Source organism: Macrobrachium nipponense, chromosome 47 (assembly GCF_015104395.2).
Source record: "Macrobrachium nipponense isolate FS-2020 chromosome 47, ASM1510439v2, whole genome shotgun sequence".
Taxonomy (NCBI): domain Eukaryota; kingdom Metazoa; phylum Arthropoda; class Malacostraca; order Decapoda; family Palaemonidae; genus Macrobrachium; species Macrobrachium nipponense.
The window spans coordinates 23198051-23221517 of NC_087222.1; the positions used below are offsets into that span (position 1 = coordinate 23198051).

At 39.4% G+C, this 23467-nt stretch overlaps 1 protein-coding gene across 1 annotated transcript; it reads left to right on the forward strand.

The window, feature by feature from the left end:
* The first annotated feature begins 13266 nt into the window (after positions 1 to 13266).
* LOC135204578 (dnaJ homolog subfamily C member 7-like) lies at positions 13267 to 14409 on the forward strand. The gene has a single exon (XM_064234732.1). The coding sequence runs from the start codon at positions 13267 to 13269 to the stop codon at positions 14407 to 14409; it is 1143 nt and encodes a 380-aa protein (XP_064090802.1).
* The last annotated feature ends 9058 nt before the right edge of the window (positions 14410 to 23467 follow it).

Sequence of the window (23467 nt, forward strand, 5' to 3'; positions counted from 1 at the left end):
TTTGATAGAACAGTGCAGCCCTGTTGATGCCTGTCTGTTGCTTTGAATTGTCTGCAGATACAGTTTTGAATGATAACCCCGATGAAGATCTCTCTCTTCAGTCCTCCATTTCCTCCTCTCTTTTGGCATCTGTTGCCGAAACTCAATAATAATTATCTCCTTCCCTGGTCGGATTCGACCCCACACGGGAAGAGACAGTTAGATTACAGGTAATCATACCATCATAGCTTCCATTCGGCCCCAAGCTGCAACCCCTTTCATTCCTTTGACTGTACCTCCGTTCATAGTCTCTTCTTCCCTCTTAATTTCCTTAAGATTCTCCCAACATTTGTTGCATAGTGAAGCTGTGAGGTTCTCCTGTTATACTTTTAAGTAAACCTTTTTAATCTCGGTTTCCCTTTCAGCATTGAATGACCCCATAGGTTCCAGCGCTTGGCCTTCGTAGGAATGTGACCAGTAGATTTCAGTACTCTGTGATTGTTTATTTGCCTCTGTAGTTTACAATCACAGTTTGCTCTTGAGATTTGGGCTTGAAAATGTTATATCAAAAGAGATTCTTTTGAAGACAAAAAGTATTCACTGAAAAAAAGGCATGATTATTACGCAATGAACATTCAGTATTGATTTTTTATTTATATTTCCTTTCCTAAAAAGTAATCTCTTCTGGCTGTATTTCCTGTTATCTTCTCTTCTGTTACTTCTTTCAGTTTGCACCGTATTCTTTGGAGGCTTCGCTTTTCATTTCAATTCAGTGGCCACTGTAGGATGGTTCCATATGACATATAGGGTTCATTTTCGGAATAATAATAATAATAATAATAAATTATTATTATTATTTTTTTTTTTTTTTTGTTTTTTTTTTTTTGCTCTATCACAGCCCTCCAATTCGACTGGGTGGTATTTATATTGTGGGGTTCCGGGTTGCATTTTGCCTCCTTAGGAGTCCATCACTTTTCTTACTGTGTGCCGTTTCTAGGATCACACTCTTCTGCATGAGTCCTGGAGCTACTTCAGCGTCTAGTATATTATTATTATTATTAGTTATTATTTATTATTATTATTATTATTATTAGTTTATTATTATTATTATTATGAATTTGATAACTTATCAGGAACAGCTGAAATTATAGGCCTGCATGTATTTATAAACTTCAGTGCCAGGGATAGTCTCGAAAAATAGTCCCCTTTTTAGTAGCTGTTAAAGATAATGATAAAACTAAGCGGGATTTCAAGAGATACTTACAGTTCCCAGTTGACTTCTCTCTTACCTAACTTATATTTTGTTAACTGACCAGGTAAATGTGACTGACCAGTAAGCTTTGAATATAGCTAAACAACCTCCCCCCCCCCTCCTCCCCCTCCCCCTCTCTCCTCCTCCTCCTCCACTCCTCCTCCTCCTCCCCACAAATGGTCTTAAGACGAATCCCCGAGGGAGGCGTCCTTTGTTCTTTTGTAGCGAGATCTGCTCCAACTTCTTAAGAGGAATTATTCCGTCCAAAGTCTTCATGAAGAAATTGATTCCCTCGTCTCTGTAAAGCTTATAAATTTCGCTCCCTTTTTTTTTCTTTGTGACTTAAGTACATGTGTGTTTATCTATCGTTAATATAGATACAAACACTCGGGGGACATTTGCAGAATTAAACATTTTCTTGACATCCATTCCCATTCCTTTCTTCGGTCTTGTTTTATATACTGTATAATGTACAGTTTCTTCGTCACAAACTAATTTATCCGCGTTTGTTACCCCTCCGGAAATTGCTGTAAGAAAACAAAAGACGTCCTTATATTGTCCGACTACTGCAACTCAATTTTTGTATTTTCTTATTTTCTGAATATTTTTGGTATCTTTCTGGAGTCATTCAGTATTTTTGATAACATTTGTGCATGAAAGTAAGGGATTGTTTTTAATGATGTTTTTAAAGCATCTTTTGAAATAGATTTAGAATCAGATGGTCACGCTTTAACAGAAACGCTTGTAGAGTTTGTGATAGTCACAAACGCCTCTTCTCGAATTCTTCTTCACACTTTTTGGATACGCTTGCCACTACAAAGCCCGAGATCCAAATGCAAGAATAGGAAGAAATCTTGGCGTCCGTAGCGGGATTCGAACCTCCATCCGTAATATCAGAACGAGAATGTGTTACCGACTGACCACAGTTAGTCTGATGGCCTTACCCTGCCCAGACCCGAGTCAACCGATGAAAGCGAAAGATGAAGAAGAAAATAAAGCGACGAAGGCTAATGATGTCCCGTTGGGTCAATAAAAAGAAGTGGGGGATATTTGAAAGGGCAAAAAACGGAAATCCTGATAAAACGTCAAGACAGAGCAAAACATGGACGAAACAAAAGACGACCAGGAAGAAACATGTCCTTTTAGATATGCTCTCTACACCAGCTCAATGGTCTGGTCTATACAACGATCCACCCTCTTGGCGTTACCTTTGCGACGCTGCCATCCCCTCCCCCCCCCCCCCCCCCCCCCCCCCCCCCCCCCCCCCCCCCCCCCCCCCCTCCCCCCCCCCCCCCCCCCCCCCCACCCCCCCCCCCCCCCCCCACCGTTCTTCCCAGCCTCCTGGATTAGAAATGGCTGAAGACCAAAAGGAAGAAAGATTTGTTGCTGGAAAGAAGCATGTGTTTGTGTGTGTTGACAGAGAGAGAATAATGTTTTCCATTGGCTGTTGTCAGGCGGTGAAGTTTTTAATGATTCCCGGAACAGGGGCATTTGACCGGTTTCATGTCTTCATCTCCCTTTTGGAGAAGTGAGAAGGACTCGCCTGTTAGTTTTTATCTCCAGTGGAGTCTTCGTTATTTTTGTTTCGTCAGATGCTGTGACACAACTGGATGGAAAAGTGTTATGAAAAAATCAAGTCTTAAAACAGGAGAATATTTGGTTCTGTAACACGTATGGAAGGTGCAAATGAGTCCACAATTTATAATGGTGGAAGTTCTCAAAATATACTCAAAAAATATTTCGTTTTCTGTCAGTTGGAATCGCAATTTGTCTTTTCGTTTTATTTAGTTTTTTGTTGAAACCTCTTGATGCGATGTCTATCTCGTGAGCTCCAGGGAAAGACTGTCTAAGCTCCGTTGTTCTCCGTAGAAGACGATTAGTGCTTTCAGTGTACCTAAAGCGGTACACTGTAGGCATTACTTGAGGATCTTTTGCAGCGTTGCAACCTTAGGCCCCTAGTTGCTACCTCTTTCATTCCTTTTGTTGTACCTCCGTTCCTATTCTCTTCCTTCCATATTTCCTCATTCCTCTCCTAGCAGTTTTTTCAACATTATTTTCAGCGCTGAATGACCTTGTAGGTGCCAACGCTTGGCCTTTGACCGAAATGTTATATTCGAATTCATAGTTCCGTTGTTGGGATGTTTTTATAGAGTCGTTTAACTGTGAACATTTCTCCAGAGGGAAAGCACTCCTTGGTTGGTCTTGTGGGGAGGAGCATTCTGCTTGAAGAGGCTGTTTTTTGCAACGAGATAAATCAATCTATTTGTTTCCTTTCCTTGAATAGTTTATTTTCGACATTGCAGCTTTTACAAAAGATAACTTGTTTATTTTAATGAAAATAAGGAGAAAAGCCGCTAGAAATGAAAGTATCCTCATTTGGAATCCCATTTTCTTTCAGAACTTGAGTATAGGTCAATATTTGATTGAGTCCATAGCGCAAGAAATTCCAGGCATTTTTCTCTCTCGTGACCAGACCCACAAGAGCTGTAGAACATTCTTTATTTCAGTTTTGTATCGATTCTGAATAGACGAATATCCAAAACTTCCTCTTTTGTTGGCCTGACTGACAACTGTCATTAGTTTTGATGTTTGCGTTTTATTTTACGTGCGAGCGCTGGTTTTTCATTCGAATTCTGTCATTTACGTAAACTGGATACACAGACCTAACCTATTTTAGTATCAGTACACCTTGTTTCTTTAATGTTTTATCTTTCCATCTTGATCAAGTTCTGGGTGTGATTCAAACTCTTCTGAAAAGACGGCACACCAACCATCCCGAGAGAGAGAGAGAGAGAGAGAGAGAGAGAGAGAGAGAGAGAGAGAGAGAGAGAGAGGGAGAGAGAATGTTTTCTATCCCTTATGCTTGGCTGGTCCCCGAGTCTTAGAAGAATCGAAGCAAACAACAAACAGGGACCGTTTTATCCTTCTCATTGTTTGTGTTCCACCTGCTCGATGTTTCTTAAGCTTTCCTTCATTTTTTTCCGGGAGATCGAAGCTAGATACCATTCTGCTATTATCTCTCTCTCTCTCTCTCTCTCTCGATTCCTACAAGTTGTCTTTACTTTTGCCATCACATCTCTCCTCTATGCGTACTCAGAGAGAGAAAGAGATTTATGTGTACTGGGGTATATTGAGTCACATGGTATGACGGACTGAGGCCAATTTCCATAGAACAAATATCTGGATGCAAATTAGACGCTGGACGTTCATGTACATAATTGGGTTCTCCAGTGTGCATATTTACTGTGCATTGTTTATATTTTCGTGATTGACGTGACTGTAGCTATGGTTGAATAATTCCATCTTTTATTTCTCTAATAAAACAATTAATTGATAACAAGAACATCCATTTCAGAATGTCATTGATTTGTGGAGGTAGGTTCTGATAGGCCTATATAAAAGGTTCTTTTGGGCATGTAGTTTTTCTACAGTAGGAGGCTCTTGTGTTTGAATGGAGGTGGAATGTGTGGGAACCTCGATCTGCATAAAGTGGGAACTCTTCTCTAATGGGAACGTAGTCTTTGGAATCAAATTAGGAAATGGGAATTTACCTCTAAGAACACATTGGGAACTCAGTCTATCGAGTTTGATTGGAGTTCAATATTCTTGAGACACGTTAGGAAATCTGTAATAAGAATCAAGTGAAAATTAAACCTTGTGGGAAAACAGTGGGAACTCAGTTTTGGAATCAAGTGGGAATTCAACCATCGGGGAATACATTAGGAAAAGTCTTTGCAATCAAATGGAAAGTCATCCTTCCTGGAATAGAATGGGAATCCAGTCTTTTGGAACAGTTGGGATTCAATCTTCTGGGAACAGAGTGGGAACCCATTCTTGCGATAGATAAATGGCAACCCACTCTCGTAGCCAAGGTTTATGAACGTGTTCTCGTGGGGACAAACGGAAATTAAAAGCATAAATAACGGTTGGAAACTCAGTGTTTTGGAGTGTATGGGAACTCAGTCTCTTGGGAACAAAGCGGGAATGTTGAATAATACCTGACCCTTATCAAGTGATGAAGTGACTGTTTACATAGTAAGATAACATGTATAGAGTGAAGGACAACATTGTATTATGAATATATCATTTATATGTGAATGAAAGCCATGTATACAGTGAAAAAGGTAACTAACACTTTACATAGTGAGTAACGTAGGTGCATTTAACCACAAGGCCTCAAATCATGGCAGACAACGTCACTCGTCCGAAAAGGGCGCGAAGTCCTATTTGCTGACTTGCCAGCCTTCACCCCCGTCCCCTTCCCCTAGCTGTAGGCACCCCTCCTCTTCCCCTTACCTCCCCCCCCTCCCCCCCTCCCCACCCCCCCATCCCTCAGCAGTTGTCTATCATCACCTCCACTCATAAAATTGCAAATGCACTGGAGGCCTTTCGAGCAATGGAATGAGTTCCAACAATGCCAGCGACACATGACATATGATCCCTATGACGCTCTGTCTGTCTGTCTGACGATGGACCTGATTGTAGAATTTCGTCGAGGGAGATATTTACAGACGAATATTTGATCCTTAAGAAAAAAAAAAAAGTCACGAGTCTCACGACTGAGTTTTTCAGTACTTAAAGAGGTGGGTATTGGGAATTATTCTCTCTCTCTCTCTCTCTCCATCTCTCTCTCTCTCTCTCTCTCTCTCTCTCTCTCCCCTCTTGCAATTTCAGGCCGTGATTCAGTACAGTCGATTGAACATCTTGTTTTGTCCAGTTTGTCACGTTTCCATCAATACCTAAAATGTGTTTTATTTATTTATTTATTTTTCTTTTGCCACTGTGTCTGTATGAGATCATTTACCTTTATTTCTTTTATATGGTTATTCATTTGTAGCTATTTTACAATTATGTTTTCCAAAATACACACAATGTATTTTTTACTGTATAATAGATTAGAAATGTCTACTTACTCAAGTACTATATTCCTGTTATGGTCAGACTTGCTCAAAGCTTAGATCTTGTCTTGTAATTTGCTGACGAGTCAGATTTTCTGAAATGTCACTTGCTAATTATTTTTAAGAGTTTAGAAAAATCTCCACTTCCTAAACAAATCCTGGTAAAGCTCTGAGATAAGGCTGCATTAAATTCGTTTATATAATAATTTTAAGAAGAGTTTAGAACAATGTTGAAATTTATGGTTCTATAACTCCAGGACGACTCCCGTATGGAGAAATTCTCCTCCTCACATCGTAGGCTCAACTTAGACAAATGTTGACAGTTACGTCATACGGTTTGTAAAACATGTTTCTTTAAGTGAGGAAACTGAAGCCGTTTCTCCTTCCCTCTTTGTTCCTCCTCCTCCTCCTCCTGTTTCTCTACTCATTATCAAAGAGGGAAGACGTCAAAATTAGCATGGCAAATGTCTTCTTCTCCTTCTTGTGTCACCTCATTTATATGAGAACCAGCCTCCCTTTCTCTATTGAGGCAGTTGAAGTCTCCTATTTTCCGTGTCATGAAGATGAAAGGTAAAGTCCGCGTAGCAGGGTGGTGCCATCATTCCTTTTACTGTACCTCCGTCTATATTCTATTGCATCTTGCTTTCCACCCTCTCCTAACAATCGTTTCATAGTGCAGTTTGCGAGGTCCTTCCTCCTGTTACACCTTTCAAACATTTTCATTCTCAATTTCTCTTCCAGCAATGAATGACCTCATAGGTCCCAGCACTTGGCCTTGGGCCTCAATTTTGTATTGCATCTTATGTGGTCCGTAAATTAAAAAACAAAAAACAAAAAAGGCCTTTCTGAAAACAGACGTGTTTGTTTCACAGCTTGTCCTGTCCCTGGCAAAGAGGTTTCATATTCGCTCATGACTTACTGAGTGTTGGGTGCCTTGACTTCTTATTAGAATCTTCTGTAGTTAGGAAGAAGCATGTTTTCATTTATGGTCATCCATTGCAACTGTTTTTATTTCCTTCGTTTGTTTCCCGTCAGTGCAAAACGCAGACTGCAACTGTCTTTATCTAGATCCCAAACGAAGTCCCAATTCCTGTAACCCCAACAGCAGAAAGCAAGCAGAGTAACCAAACAAGCACACAGCTCCTTTCCTTCTCTCTCTCTCCCCATCGGGCAGATCTTCCAAAGAGTTGACCAATAGAAGTATCTTGTGCTTGATGAAAGAGCAGGATCTCATTGGGAGCCCCGAATGATTCTTCATCGGGGCTGGGCAGTGTTTGGATATGTCCCCACTTTGATTTCAATACCTTTGCATAGAGATGAGAAGCTGCCACTGACTGATAAGCGTTTTGTTTGGATGATACGATTTTTTTTTCATAATTACCTGATTCAGTGGTTTACTCTCTCTCTCTCTCTCTCATCTCACCCCCCTCTCTCTCTCTCTCTCTCTCTCTCTATATCTTGGTAGTTGTTTAACAAGGATGTTTATAGATGGAGAGAGAGAGTTATAATTATTAATAATTTTGCATTGAAATGGAAGTATACGTGTTTATTAAAAGAAGCCTTAAAGCTATAGTTGGGAAAATAGTGTTTATCCCATAAGTTCATTAATGAACGAGATATTGTTTCAAGGGCAATGAGACTTTACATGAACCTTATGACTTGAATGAAAAATTCCAATGTCTGCACCTTTCCCTCTTGTCTGGTAGTGTTGATATTTTATTTGACATAGTTTAGATATTTGTATTCTGGACTAGAAGTGTCAATGTAGCCTTCCTTCCTTCACTTGCTACATTGGCCCTCGCCTCATTGTGACTTGTTACTCTCAGACCACTAAACATTGAAGTCAATTTTGAAAGTGACACATTCCAGGATGTGACGGAGTATGAAATGAAAGGTATTTGATGATTCAAAATTGATCATTATAGTAATTTCTCAAGTGTTGGCGGCCTTAGTGCAGCAATACTTGCAAATGTGGACTAAAATGATGATATTTGTTTTTGTTTCAGGTGAGTGACGAGTAGTAGGAGAAACGTCTCCGCTAAGGGTAAGGAATATTGTGATTCATTCCTGATCATATTGACGACAGTTCTCCGAAAATTGAAACAGATGATATTTTTGGAAGTTTTCCAGTTGTTCTTGAATTCATTTATGTACATCTCTGGATAGATAGAAGTTCAGTGTGAATGACGGAAATGGAGATTCACTCTCGACATGGTTCGGAAGTCACGTAAAGCCGTTGGTCCCATTGCTGAATAACCACTGGTTCCATGAAAGGGGTAAAAACACCATACAAACAAACAAATATTATACTATGGGTAAGACTTAGGTGCTAAATATAGGTTTGCTATTTGAACAGGGGAGAACCTTAATTAACACTTGAAGTGGCGTCCTGTTATCACAGTTGAAACTTTCAAGACGATAGAAGTTAGGCTGCGTCCACGCTACAGTCAACGTCATCACAAGTCGCCAACTTATCAGACTGGTCAGCAGTTTATCACATGCATATCACCATAAGGTCAGCAACTTATGCATACACATTTCAAACAGCAAACCGTCATTGGACGACGACGACTGTTTTGTGACGTCGTGTGTGATGAGGTTTCCGACATATGTTAAAGCGCAAAAAACGTAAGAAAGAGTAATTTTTACAGAAGTGTCTTCATTAAATAGGGATTTAAGGAATAATCTTTCTTTTTTGGACTACAATTGCCTGTCTTCTATTTTGGATTCCAATGTTGATAAGAAATTGACAGATGTTAGGCTTACACACAGCAGAAAGTTGAGAAATCTTGGTGTTGACGTTAGTAAGAAAGTAGATAGCAGTAAAGTAATTTTTTAATCTTTCTAACAGAAATTTAACAAAAGAGGAAAAGGATGTTCTTTCTCTTGGTCTTGAGTTTGCCTGACTCCCATGAAATTCAATTTCTTCAAGTATTTTTTAAGTTTTGAAAAACTATGTTCACTTTAAGGAACAGTGACATTTGTGGTAGTGAAACCCTTATTTCAATTTTTTAAAACAAATTCAGTAATTGCAAATGAGCTTTTAAAAACTTTAATCGTAGAAAGGAGGGTGACAATCAGTTAAATAAGACAGAATCAATATTTTACGTAATCTTAAGGACGATGATAGTATTGTTATTACAAAGCCATATAAAGGCAGGGGTGTTGTATTGATGAATAGGTCTGATTATTTAGATAAAATGAATGAAATACTCTCTGATAATACAAATTTAGGATGTTGAATGTAGATATTGCGGGTCACATTTTGAAATAGAAGACAAATTAAATAGGATGTTAAGAAGTTTGAGAGATAAGATTGGGAAGTTACAATAGTAATTTATATGCTTCAGTCAAAGCCCGGTTATATGTATGGTCTACCTAAGGTTCATAAAATAGGAAACCCGTTGAGACCTATTATATCCTCAATTGGCACTTTTAGCTATTACTTTATCAAAGTTCTGGTTCCAGTTTTAAACCTCTAACTTTTAGTGAGTTTTAATGTCCCAAGTTCTTCAAGTTTGTCAAAGATTGTGTTCTTTCGATTTTTAACAAGATGTTGTAATGGCTAGTTTTTTGATGTAACCTCTCTTTTCACAATATCCATTAAAAGAAACAACTGACATTATTCTTAATAATATATGTGAAAACCACATAACTTTTGGACTAGTAAAATAGATTTGCGAAAGTTATTACAATTAGCTACAACTGATGGCATTTTTACTTTTGATGGTAATTATATAATCAAATAGATGGAGTTGCTATGGGAAATTTCCCTTGGAAACCTGTATATGCAGATTGTTTCATGGGTATTGTGTTGAGATTTGGATGTCTGAATGCCCTGTTGCTTTTAAACCCTTGTATTATCGTAGGTACGTGGATGACACTTTCCTTGTGTTTAGGGAACGTTCACACGTGGATTTATTTTTTGAATATTTTAATTCTCGTCATCCTAATATTTCTTTTACTTGTGAGAGAGAACAGGATAATATGTTGTCAGTTTTAGATGTTCAGGTACACAGAAATAGAGGTAAATTTGAGACTTCCGTTTATAGGAAAAGTACTTTTACTGGCTTGGGATTGAATTATCTTAGTTTTTCACCAAAGTTGTTTAAACTTAATTCAATACGTACTATGATAAATAGAGCTTACAATGTCTGTTGTGATTTTAATTTATTTCATCAAAACATGGTCTCCTCCAGAAATTATTTTCCGAAAATTCTTATCCCGTATTTGTCTTTTACAAAGTTCTGAAAAATTTTCTACATGAGAAATTTTGTCCCAGACCGGCGTACAGTACTGCTAGTAAAGATGTAAAGTATATTAAATTGCCTTTCCTTGGTCATAGTAGCTACTTGGTACGAAAAAAAGTTACAAGAAATACTTAAGCATAGTTTTCCTCAAGTTAGTTTCAAATTTGTTTTTACTAACCCTTTTACTGTAGGATCACTTTTGAGGGAGAAGCCTGTTCTTCCTGTGGACTAAGCTTAATTCGAGTGTCGTTTACTTGTTTACCTGTTCGCAGTGTGGTCTGCGATACGTGGGATCCAGTTCCCGCTGGCTTAGACACAGAATTTTGGAACACAGAGGTCTTTCCGTTAGACTAGGTTTCCTCTTTCTAAACCACCATTTTCTTCCATAAGGGATCACAGTTTAGCACAGGACCATTCCTTTCACTCACCTAGACTTTAGAGTACTGTCTTTTTGCTCAAATAGACTGGACCTTTTAATTTCAGAGTCGCTGTTTATTAAGAAAATGAAACCGGAATTGAACAACAACGGTCGTCCGGTATTCAACTAGCTATCATAGAGTTTCATAGTAGGTACACAAAGTGGGTCGTTTAGCCATTTTATTTTTCAGTGTAGTTTGTTTACCTTTCATTTTATTTTTAATTTTATTTCTGTTTTTGTATGATTTGCGCTTTGTATTGTTTTTTTTTCGTCATTTTTAATTTTAGTTAGTATGTGGTGTTCGTTTTTTTTATTTTATGTTTTTACTGAAGCTTTTAATCATCACAATTCATTTTAATGTGTTTTTAGTGATTTCTCATCCTTGTCATTTTTTCAGCCTGAAGATGAGGTTTTAAATCTCTAAAGCTCGTGATATTAAAGAATGTTCTTCCTAGTCTTGGCACTATTATTCATCATCAAGCATATTATATATATATATATATATATATATAGTATATATATATATATATATAGCAATATTTAATGATGTTATGTGATTCTAGCACCCATAAGTATTATTGTTTCGATCTAATAAAGCTGGGTGAGTTGGTGATGGGTACGTGCCAAATTTTGCCTAAAATGGTCAAGCGATTTGGATTTCAATAGAGCAGAAATATACATACGTACGTAAATACTACTTACAAATCTTCACTTTGACATATATAAAACGCACACACACACACACATATATATATATATATATATATATATATATATATATATATATGCATATATATGTATAATATATGTATATATATATATATATATATATATATATATATATATATATCTATATATATATATATATATATATATATATATATATATATATATATATATAAACAACACATGAATGTATTTGATCTGCAACTCTATTCTCAGGCGTCACTGAATTATTCGTCGATGCTTCTGCAGCGCAATCGGTGAACTTTCCTACTCCCGTAATCCCAGATAAAAAGCCCCTAAATTCCTCTAAATTAACCCTGTGGACTGTTTTTATAACTCTCTCGACCGCAAATGCGACAATGAAAAGGATAAAATCAATCTTGTCCATAAAATTTGATTATACAATTGAATTTATGCTTTCCTTTCAGGAAACATGATTGATGAATTTTTTATAGGAGTTGTACTAAACACATACACACAGAGGACATACACGCACATAAACACACAACACACATATACAAATATATATATGTATATATATATATATATATATATATATATATATATATATATATATATATATATATATATATATGTGTGTGTGTGTTTGTGTGTGTGTGTGTGTGTGTGAAAGTCGACGCCTTCAGGAGCCTCGTATCCTCATTTACTCCAAAGGCTTCGAAGGCTCCGTGAGGAATCCATCGAAGAAAGAAGAATCGTGTTGGAGCCGAAGTAACGATTCTTTGGAATTTCGGAAGCTCAGCGGCTTTTTCTATTTCCAGCATTTTAACAGGTTGCAAGAAGGGTAACCATGTCAGCACTTGGTAAAATTAATTGTTTTGTGAAAAACGTAGTGGCTCTGATCCTTCCTGAATCAGTGTTTGCTTTTGTAAATAGAAATATAAAAAAACTTGGATACTTTACTGGTAGAAATGCGATCACAGGTCTTACTCCGGGAGGCTTCTCGAAAATCCTCTAGACGTTATCGCACGACATGAAGAAGACGTTTATTACTCAAGCCAAATGATTGCCTTTCTAAAGGAGAAAAATTCGATTCTCCTTCATGAAATTGACGAGGGAGAGAAACGCCAGGGAGATCTTGTCCTCATGTATGAGGCCGCATTAATCCGGAGAGAAAATGAAGTAGACAAACTAAAGGCCGAACTCGCAGCAGCTAAAGACAAAAAATGTGAGCGGAACCTAATAAAGCTGCAGGAACTTGAGATTAAAGCATCGGTCAATGATATTTACTGCAGTTACTTGGAAGGAAAAGTCAGGGCCCATGAAGCGGAAAGGAACAAATTGAAACAGGAGAACACGCAACTGAAGGACGAGTTGCGAACCTCCCAGAAGAAGACTCAGAAGAAGGTCCACATTCTGGAAGATCGAGTTCAGCAGCTTCAACGCGAAAATGGAAACATGAAGGAGAAATTAGCCGAGAGAGAGCGGGAGCTGCCCTCGGCGAATAATTTAGGAACAAATGAAAAGAATAAAACTAATGCTCTGGCTGTTCTCAAAGACAGGATCACTAAACTAGTAGATCGAAATGGAATCCTCCAGAGCGAGCTAGATGGAAGAAAAGACTAGAGGACTGAGTTGAACCAAATAAAAGGAAAGCTGAAGGAGGCGGAAGATACCTTGAGTCAGGTACAAGAGCGACTCAAAGAGGCTGAAGAAAAAAGTACACAGGTAGAAGTTCATCGGCGAAAAGTACTGGAGGCAGAAGCAGATCGCTGTATTGAGATGGAAGATTTTTCAACAGCAATAATTGTCCTAGGAATTATAACAAGGGACTATGAAAATGTGTTGGATTGTCATGTAAAGGCGGTGAGATGCCAGATAGCTCAAGGAAACGCGGAAGAGGCCCAAGAAATGCTGGATAGTTTGCCTGCTGAGTATCAAGATGAATCTGATGTTCTGGTGGAGTCTGCCATACTTTGTGCCTTTAATTATGAGGTAGATAAAGCTGGCATGATTTTGACTCAGATTCTAGACCGATGCCCTAACCACGAAAGGGCACTCAAGGGAAAAGAGTTTCTGGAGATTCGGACGATATGGGATTCTATTCCATTGATGATAGACGAAAGTGAATTCGATGTTGTCTTGGAAAGGATTACACACGCCCAGTCTCTGGAATCCTTTTTCCCGCAGATGCGTGCTGACTTGGCCAGAATGAAAGGGAACGTCTTCTGTAAGCTTCGACGGCTGCAAGAAGCATGCGACTGTTTCCGCAATGTACTGGATATCAAAGATCAAGAGGACTGTAGGTTAAGACTGGCATTTTGTCTCTTGCTGCTGGGCAGACACGGTGAAGCTACGGTCCATCTTGTGGAAATAGCTGAAGATCCAGTAGATGTCGACGCTTTGATCGAAGCTGCCGTAACCCTGGAAAGAATGGAACGTCATGGCTGCCCTTACGACATCCTAGGCGTTGCAGAGGATTGTAATTTGAAGGAAATAGAAAGGGCCTACAGGAAGCTGGCCCTCAAGAGCCACCCTGATAAGTTCCGAGGGTCTCAGGCAGAGAGAGAACACATGAATGAAATCAAGCAAAAGATCAACTACGCTAACGACATCCTACGTGACGCTGATGAAAGAGAGGAATACGACACTCTCAGGAACTTCGTCAAGGACGTCGCGGATAAAGTGTTCGAAGATCCCACGTTTTCGTATGAATGCGATAATGAAGAAGAAGACGAGTTCGAACTGTTTGAGGAAGAGGAAGGATGGGATGAAGATTATGAAATGGAAGAACGGGATGAAGAAGAAGAGTATAAAGAGGAGGAATGGGATGAAGAGGAGGAAGAGCAAGAAGAGAAAGAATTGGACGAAGAGGATAAAATGGACGAAGAAGAACAATGGAATGAAGAAGAAGAATGGGGATGAACAGATGAAGAGTCTGAAGAGGAAGAATGGGATGAAGAGGAAGAAGAGTCTGAGAGGAAGAATGAGATGAAGAGTAGTGAAGAGGTCTGAAGAGGAAGAATGGGATGAACAGGAAGAAGAGTCTGAAGAGGAAGAATGGCTGGGACAGTAAGAAGATCTGAAAGATTGAAGACGGGATGAGAAATTAAGAGTAAGAATGGGAAGAAGATAACGAGAAGGAGGAAAATTGGAGGAAACAAACAAGAAACAACAGGAGAAACCCCCAAGACTGAAGGATTTTGACTGGCTGCGAGTTGATGCTGCAGCGTCGTATTCCGGAGGCGTTGCGATCTGTTTGGTCCATACTATGGGGTTGGCTTCGGGATGGGTGTTGGTCTGCTGTAACCGGGCTCCCCCACCCGTTTCCAGCAAATGGGAGGTCCCCCCACCTCCCAAGCACCCATCCTCCAGCCAACTTCATTGACTGGGCCAAAGAGATCATAAAGCTCCCTGGAACACGACGGAACAGCACCAACAAACGGCCAGTCGGAATTCACCTCTGTACTTTCTTTACATCTCATTTCATTCTTTTTGCAACTCATTCTTTCTTCCTCTCTCTGTCCCTCTCTGTCTCTTTCTCTCTATCCTTCTCTCTGTGAGAGGCAGAAAGAGGAGAAGGGGCACAGGGCAGGAAGGGAGGTCCCACCCCTCCCTTCAGTCCTTAGCTTCTTTTCCTCTCTCTCCTCTCTTTCTCTCTCTTCCTTTCTCTGTCTCTTTCTCTCTCTCCTTCTCCCTAATGAGAGGTAGGAAAAAGGAGGAGCTCAGGGCAGGAAAGAAGGTCCCACCCCTCCCTTTCAGTCCTTAGACTACTTTCCTCTCTCTCTACTCTCTCTCTCTCTCTTTAATTCTTTCTTCTTTTTCTGTCTCTTTCTCTTTCTTTCTTCTCTGTGAGAGGCAGGAAAGAGAGGGGAAGGGGCACAGGGCAGGAAGGGAGGTCCCACCCCTCCCTTCCAGTCCTTAGCTTCTTTTCCTCTCTCTCTCTCTCTCTCTCTCTCTCTCTCTCTCTCTCTCTCTCTCTTTTCCCTTCTCTCTTCCTTTCTCTGTCCTCTTTCTCTCTCTCCTTCTCCCTATGAGAGGTAGGAAGAGAAGGAGCTCAGGGCAGGAAGGGAGGTCCCACCCCTCCCTTTCAGTCCTTAGCTTCTTTCCTCTCTCTCTCTCTCTCTCTCTCTCTCTCTCTCTCTCTCTCTCTCTCTCTCTCTCTCTCTCTCTCTCTCTCTTTTCCCTTCTCTCTTCCTTTCTCTGTCTCTGTCTCTCTCTCCTTCTCCCTATGAGAGGTAGGAAGAGGAGAAGGAGCTCAGGGCAGGAAGGGAGGTCCCACCCCTCCCTTTCAGTCCTTAGCTTCTTTCCTCTCTCTCCCTCTCTATCTTTCCCTTTCTCTATCTCCTATCTTCCTTTCTCTTTCTCTGTCTCCCTCTCCTTCTTCCTCCCTATGAGAGGTAGGAAGAGGAGAAGGAGCTCAGGGCAGGAAGGGAGGTCCCACCCCTCCCTTTCAGTCCTTAGCTTCTTTCCTCTCTCTCCCTCTCTATCTTTCCCTTGCTCTATCTCCTTCTATCTTCCTTTCTCTTTCTCTGTCTCTCTCTCCTTCTCCCTATGAGAGGTAGGAAGAGGAGAAGGAGCTCAGGGCAGGAAGGGAGGTCCCACCCCTCCCTTTCAGTCCTTAGCTTCTTTCCTCTCTCTCCCTCTCTATCTTTCCCTTTCTCTATCTCCTTCTTTCTTCCTTTCTCTGTCTCTTTCTCTCTCTCCTTCTCTCTATGAGAGGTAGGGAAGAGAAGGAGCTCAGGGCAGGAAGGGAGGTCCCACCCCTCCCTTTCAGTCCTTAGCTTCTTTCCTCTCTCTCCCTCTCTATCTTTCCCTTGCTCTATCTCCTTCTATCTTCCTTTCTCTTTCTCTGTCTCTCTCTCCTTCTCCCTATGAGAGGTAGGAAGAGGAGAAGGAGCTCAGGGCAGGAAGGGAGGTCCCACCCCTCCCTTTCAGTCCTTAGCTTCTTTCCTCTCTCTCCCTCTCTATCTTTCCCTTGCTCTATCTCCTTCTATCTTCCTTTCTCTGTCTCTGTCTCTCTCTCCTTCTCCCTATGAGAGGTAGGAAGAGGAGAAGGAGCTCAGGGCAGGAAGGGAGGTCCCACCCCTCCCTTTCAGTCCTTAGCTTCTTTCCTCTCTCTCCCTCTCTATCTTTCCCTTGGTCTATCTCTTCTATCTCCTTTCTCTTCTCTGTCTCCCTCTCCTTCTCCCTATGAGAGGTAGGAAGAGGAGAAGGAGCTCAGGGCAGGAAGGGAGGTGGTCCCACCCCTCCCTTTCAGTCCTTATCTTCTTTCCTCTCTCTCCCTCTCTATCTTTATCTTAGCTCTATCTCCTTCTATCTTCCTTTCTCTTTCTCTGTCTCTCTCTCCTTCTCCCTATGAGAGGTAGGAAGAGGAGAAGGAGCTCAGGGCTGGAAGGGAGGTCCCACCCCTCCCTTTCAGTCCTTAGCTTCTTTCCTCTCTCTCCCTCTCTATCTTTCCCTTTCTCTATCTCCTTCTTTCTTCCTTTCTCTGTCTCTTTCTCTCTCTCCTTCTCCCTATGAGTAGGAGAGGAGAAGGAGCTCAGGGCAGGAAGGGAGGTCCCCCCCCTCCCTTTCAGTCCTTAGCTTCTCTCTCTCTCTCTCTCTCTCTCTCTCTCTCTCTCTCTCTCTCTCTCTCTCTACTCTCTTCTCTCTCTCTCTCTCTATCGTCTCTCTCTCATCGCCTTCTCTCTATGAGAGGTAGGAAGAGGTAAGCTAATGTCTCCGTCATCAAAACTGGATTTCTGCCCACTTCTTGTTGCTGGCATAAGTCTGCTTAAGGAATACGGCATTGTAATGCCCAGCTTTAGGTGTGGGTTTTTGCCAGTTTTTGAGCCATAGGTAACCTCTACCATGCTAAGTTAATGCCTCCTTCATCAAAAACTGGATTACTGCCCACCTTTTATTTACTGGTCTAAGCCTCTTTAAGGAGATCAGTAATTGTTGGACCAGCTTAAGTGTGGGTATACCAGTTTTTGAGTCATAGGCAACCTCTAGTATGCTAAGTTAATGCCTCCAACATCAAAACTGGATTTCTGCCACCCTTTGCTGATCAAGCATCCTTAAGGAGATTGGAGGGAGAGGGAGGGAGGGGGGTAGTGGGTGCCATGTCTTCCTTGTTTGTTTTTCTAGATAAGGAAAGGCTAAACCACCTGATGAGCCCTTTGGCAAGGGTGAAACCTCCTGATAATAATAATAATAATAATAATAATAATAATAATATAATAATAATAATAATAATAATAATAATAATACTGTTAAAAAGAAGAATGGCAGAATTAAGCGAGTTGATTTTATATATTGTTTTTCTTTTTTTTTTTACAATTCGCTTCTCAGGCTCAGTGATGTTTTCTGAGTAAATGGCCAATATTCATATTGGGAATTTTTAAAAATTAAATGCTAAAGGTAATCTATTATTTTATTAGAAGAGGATCTCAGGTCCAGGTCAAGCAGGGGTCGTACCGGCACTGACCTGGACCTGAGATACCTGTTCTAATAAAACAAGAGATTACCTTCAGCATTTAGTTTTTTGAAATTCCCAATATGAATAATGCCAGTTACTCAGAAATATCGCTGAGCCTGAGAAGCGAACTTGTAAGAAAAAAAGAAAAACAATATATAAAAATCAACTCGCCTAATTCTGCCATCCTTTTTTAATATTACTATTCTTATTATTATCAATTATTATCATTATCATTATAGAAACCATGATACTGAATGGAACGTAGTGAGAGGAAAAAAAAAATTTCCTCTGCTTCGTCACCAAGTCACAACAAAGGAGATAATCTTCGTTTGTCTCACTTGAGACAATTTTGGGAGAGTTAGGATTCGTTAGTGAGGCATTGAAACATAGTATATGACATGGTTAGTGTAGTCTCTCTCTCTCTCTCTCTGATATTTTGCTGGTAACACTGGTACTACTTACTGAAATTCAACTTTTCTTCAGTATTAAAGATACACATACATAATACACACACACCCACACACACACACACACACACACACACATATATATATATATATATATATATATATATATATATATATATATATATATATATATATATATTTACGTTTTTTCCTCGCCTCATCTCTCCAGAAATTGAGTTTAATTTAGAAGCTCCATTTCTACTCTCCTCCACAAGGCCTTTGCACACTCTTCAGTTGGATGACCTTCCACGAAGAGGTCGTAACCTTGGGCTAAACTTCTTAGTAATAACTGTTTTCCTCAAAGGGTCTTCTTCAGAGCCTTAAACAAGTTCTTAGATAAGAAAATGGGAAATGCCCACTGCTATTAATACTGTGCCGAAAATGAAAATATTTGCAACGTTCTCTTACTTGTGTAATGACTCTTTTAGGAAAAAGTGTCTAAATTTACTTCAGAGATAATTGCCTGCCTTAAATCTAAAATTCATTCCCAAAAATCCTTTCACCATCGGGTCCTTCTTCAAGCTCAAAACAAAGTTAGTCCGTTGTTTACATCAAACGTTGTTTATAAGTATACTTGCCCCAGGTGTAACCAGGGGACTTACGTTGGTTGTACCAAACGACTGCTAACGGTACGCATAGACGCCCATAGAGGAGTTAGTTTTAGAACCGGAAGCAGATTGTCCAACCCAGAACAATCCAATATAAGAAACCATTCCAAATTATGCAAAAATCCATCCTAGATAATAGGACAAATGCAGAAAAACAATGACCTAACCACCTTAAGAGTCCATAATGATAAAATTAAGTGTCCCATCATTAAACACCCAAACATCATCTACTCAATTGTTCATTGCTTAATTAATGGCCCTTTTTGTCTTGTCGTTGCCTTATTGTAGGTGTGTGCCGTGTTTATTTTTATTATCATAATTTTGTTTAAACAGCTTCCTTTTAACTCCCGTCTGGGTAGGTCCTTCTTTTCGTGTCAATGGTATTTTTTATTTGTTTTTTATATATTTTTAAATGAGTTAATATTTTAAATAAGAGAATACTGAAGTGATTTTAGTTATATTATAAATGTTTTTATGATTAATTCTTAAGAATCAACTCGCTGTATTTCAGCCTTGAAGATGCAACAATGTAGTTGTGAAACGTCGGCATTAGCAATAAACCTTCAATTATATCGAACGCCTTTCCCTGGACGCCTACAAGTATACACACACACACACACACACACACACACACACACACACATATATATATATATATATATATATATATATATGATGGATACAAGTATGAGCATATATAAGAGCTTGCATATCGTATTGAACCAAGATGTGCTTCACAAATTATTCTTCTCAAAAGGAATAAACCCAATATTCCACAACGAAACCTTTCAAACATAAAAGAATACAAATAAAACATAATAAATTAAACACAAAAAACGAAGCCACATCTCATCCAGGAACTCATCACAATATCCTAGACGTGAAGCTTTAAGGATATCCGAACGACTACAATAGCATAGCAGCCGCCAATCCTAACAAGACATCCTAGGCTCCTGTGAAGGTCCAAAGACTCCCACGGGAATCTTCAAGAATCCTTCTTGTCTCCTATTTACTGGAAAAAAGTTTCAACGCTCAACAAGCAAAGGTTTCACGTCAGTCCCTGTGACATTCCCGCAGCAGGAGTAAACAAGACGTCCTGAAGGGCTTACGTCCTTTTGGCAACAGATGTCGATAATGTAGCTTCTTTATCTCCCTCTCTCTTTTTAAATTCGGCAGCAGAGCTGATGACAACCAACCGACGCCACCCGCCTCCCGCCCGCCCCTCACCCACCCAGGCCACTTACGTCAATGGCCCTGTGGTGTGGAGTTATGGCTAGTCTACACATTTTCGATTTCTTGAGGAAATTTGCCCTTGAGTTAGACGTATCTTTTGTTTTTGATGAGCATCTTGAAAATGTCGATAAAATATACCAGTGGAACTCTCAATATATTGAAATAAAATCATTATCACTTCTTTTTATGATAAAATCATGGCACATAGTCCTAATTTGTCGTTATGAAGATACGATAAGCAAACACCGTTGTCTCTCTCTTAAAAGTGTGTGCTCTCTCTCCCTCTCCCCCTCTCTTTCTCCCTCTCCCCCTCTGGGAGTTAAAACTGTAAAAGTGCAGCACTTGTCACAGGACAATAATTAACTGTTGTTATCGTGCAATACCTTAAGTGCGCATTCAGTACACAACAAATAAACAAATATATCTTTCAGAGGAGCCATCAAAGGCCTGATCCTCATATGCGTTCAACTTCCAAAAATCCAGAAGTATATATGAGTGAATACAAAATAGCAAATTAAATATCAGCTAAAGCAACAGGCCTAATAGGCTTATAGAAAACCATGAAAAAAAAACTACGGTTTAGGAACCCAAACTATTTGAAAAAAAAAAAAAAAAAACATGGTTTTACATTCCACACAAACAATACGTAAACATAAAACTCTCTGTTATGCACGTGACAACTTTCGACAAATAAGAAAGAATAATAATAATGGAAGAATTAAAATATGAGTCTAGAGATATTTAAAAGTCAAGATCTCCATATATAAGGTAGAACACCTGGTGACTATCCACTCTTTCTTTCTTTCCCTCTCATATCCACTGATGACTAACAGCTTTCAAATCTTGCTCTGACTCTGCCCCCACCAACATCATTATGGCTGTCGTCTTTATCAAAGACTGACAGGAAATTCATTCTTTTACGCCGTGGAGCCTTATAAGACTGGATTAAAACTTCACTCGCGGAGAGAGAGAGAAGAGAGAGAGAGAGAATTTACTTAAAAGTTAATGGACAACAAATCTTTCCTTTAACTCCTTATTAAGGATACTCGACCAGACAAACTTTTCCTTTTAATACAGAAAAAAAACAACGACGATAAAACAACAATAGCATCAACAGCCGCATAAAATCGCTAAGCCTACAGATTAAGGAAAATAATAATAATAATAATAATAATAATAATAATAATAATAAGGATGAACTGGAAACGCTGCTCTCCCAGGACAGACCACCACGGCGATAAACTTCTCACGAGAGAACTAGACCTGTTTCTGCAAATATTCATCATAATTTACGACAATTTTTCCTATAATAATACTAAAAAAAAAAAAATTCTTTGGCGCAATCAAGTTTTCTGTCCAGTGTATAATGCTGTGTGAAACTCTCAGCCGCAGCCCATGAAACTTTCAGCCATAGCCCAGTGGCGTGCAGTGTTGTTGGCACCTACAGCGGTGCCAGACGCACGATCTTGGCTAACTTTATCTTTAAATAAAATAAAAAATCTACATGGGCGAGAGGGTTGTAATTTGGTAGGTTTGATGACTGGAGGGTGGATGATCAACGCACCAATTTGCAGCCCTCTAGCGGTCTCTGAGGGCGGACTGAAAAGTGCGGACAGAAGAGAGTGCGGACGGAGAGAGAAAGCCATCTCTATCATTTTCTTTGACAGAAAACGAAAAGGGCAGACAGACAGACAGACGTCATTACACAATAACCAACATCCTCGGCGCAATGCGGCGCCCTGGGAACTAGTTTCTCACGCGGACACCGAGATTTGCTCAGGGGTTCATGTATACCTTACCTATGAGGCGTTCATTAACACTAAAAAGAAAAGAAAATTGTTAGAACGATAGTTCACTAATATACAAAAGAGGAGGGGCAAAACACTGAAAAATGGTTGCATAAACTTTTAGAAATAACAAGCATAAAGCCACTTAAACTGAAGAAATACACGAATAAACATATTTAGCAAGAAGTTAACTCGAAGTAAACAGGTTGATTTAGACCGACAAAAAAAAGGGAAAATATATATATTTTGGCGACGAATATTTGGCACAGACTGTTTGGCGCCGAATTGTTTTGGCACCAACCGCTTTGACGCCAGTTTGGAGACTAACGAATGAGAACATGACATTTGTTGATAACACAAAATAACAAATTACATAAATATAAAAATATAATGTTTAAAAAGTGTAGGGTAAGCCACAAAGAAAAATAAAATGGATAAAAACATGACCTTTATTTACAATAAAAAAAAAAATAAAAAAATGTAAAACTTTAATGTACGGCAAAATCGTAGGGCAGACCACGTAATTAAAATGGATAAAAACATGACATTTATTTACAAGAAAAAAAAAATTAATATAAAGCTTTAATGAATATCAAAATTGTAGGCCAGACCTTTTAAATATTAAAGTGGTTGCCCGTGGAGTCAAAATGTTTTGCGATGTTTAGAATACGCTCATCAGCCTTTATGTATTTTAGGAGTTTTTGATTCGGATCAAATCAACTGCTCTTAGTAGGTATCACACCCTTTTATGCATTTTCCTAATACCATCTTCCAAACAACTGGATGGTTCATTCCCAATTTGGCATATATTTCTCTGTGGAAAAATGGGGAAGGTAGTACGTCGCCCATTTCCTCGTCTCATTGGGTTCCCCACGTAATTGTCTTCAAACCAGTTCAACAACGGTTGACGCTCATCTGGTAAGTCCCTCGATAAGGCATCGATGTAATCATCCATATGGGACTCGGGTCCTCATAATTTTTTTTCTTTTAAGGCAAATTCCGGAATGTTATATATACTGCTGTGGCCAAAAAATCTTCAAATGTTTATGTATATTATGGGACTAAGTGGAAGAAGCAACCTCTTAGTAGTTAAGAAAAGCAGGTTGTCAAAGCTCTGAATATAGCTGTACGATGGTCGTTACGACAAGCACATCGTTAATTTTACAAATTACTGCAGTAGTTTACAATATAATTACATAGTTTTTGTTTGTCATCATACACAGAAACACACACTTATCGTTTCATTTGTTAGTCTAATTTGGCTCCAAAACAGTTCAGCGCCAGAGAGGCTGGTGCCAAAACAGTTTGGCGCCAAACAGTTGGCGCCAAATAGTCTTCGCCAAAAGGGCGGCGCCAAATAGTCCCATTCCGGAACCTAATAGTTATCAAGTGACATCATTCAAACAGAACAACAATAAAAAACAA

What these genes read in the sequence shown, in the direction of transcription:
- LOC135204578 (XM_064234732.1), top strand. Translation starts at nt 13,267, where the DNA reads ATGGAAGATTTTTCAACAGCAATAATTGTCCTAGGAATTATAACAAGG.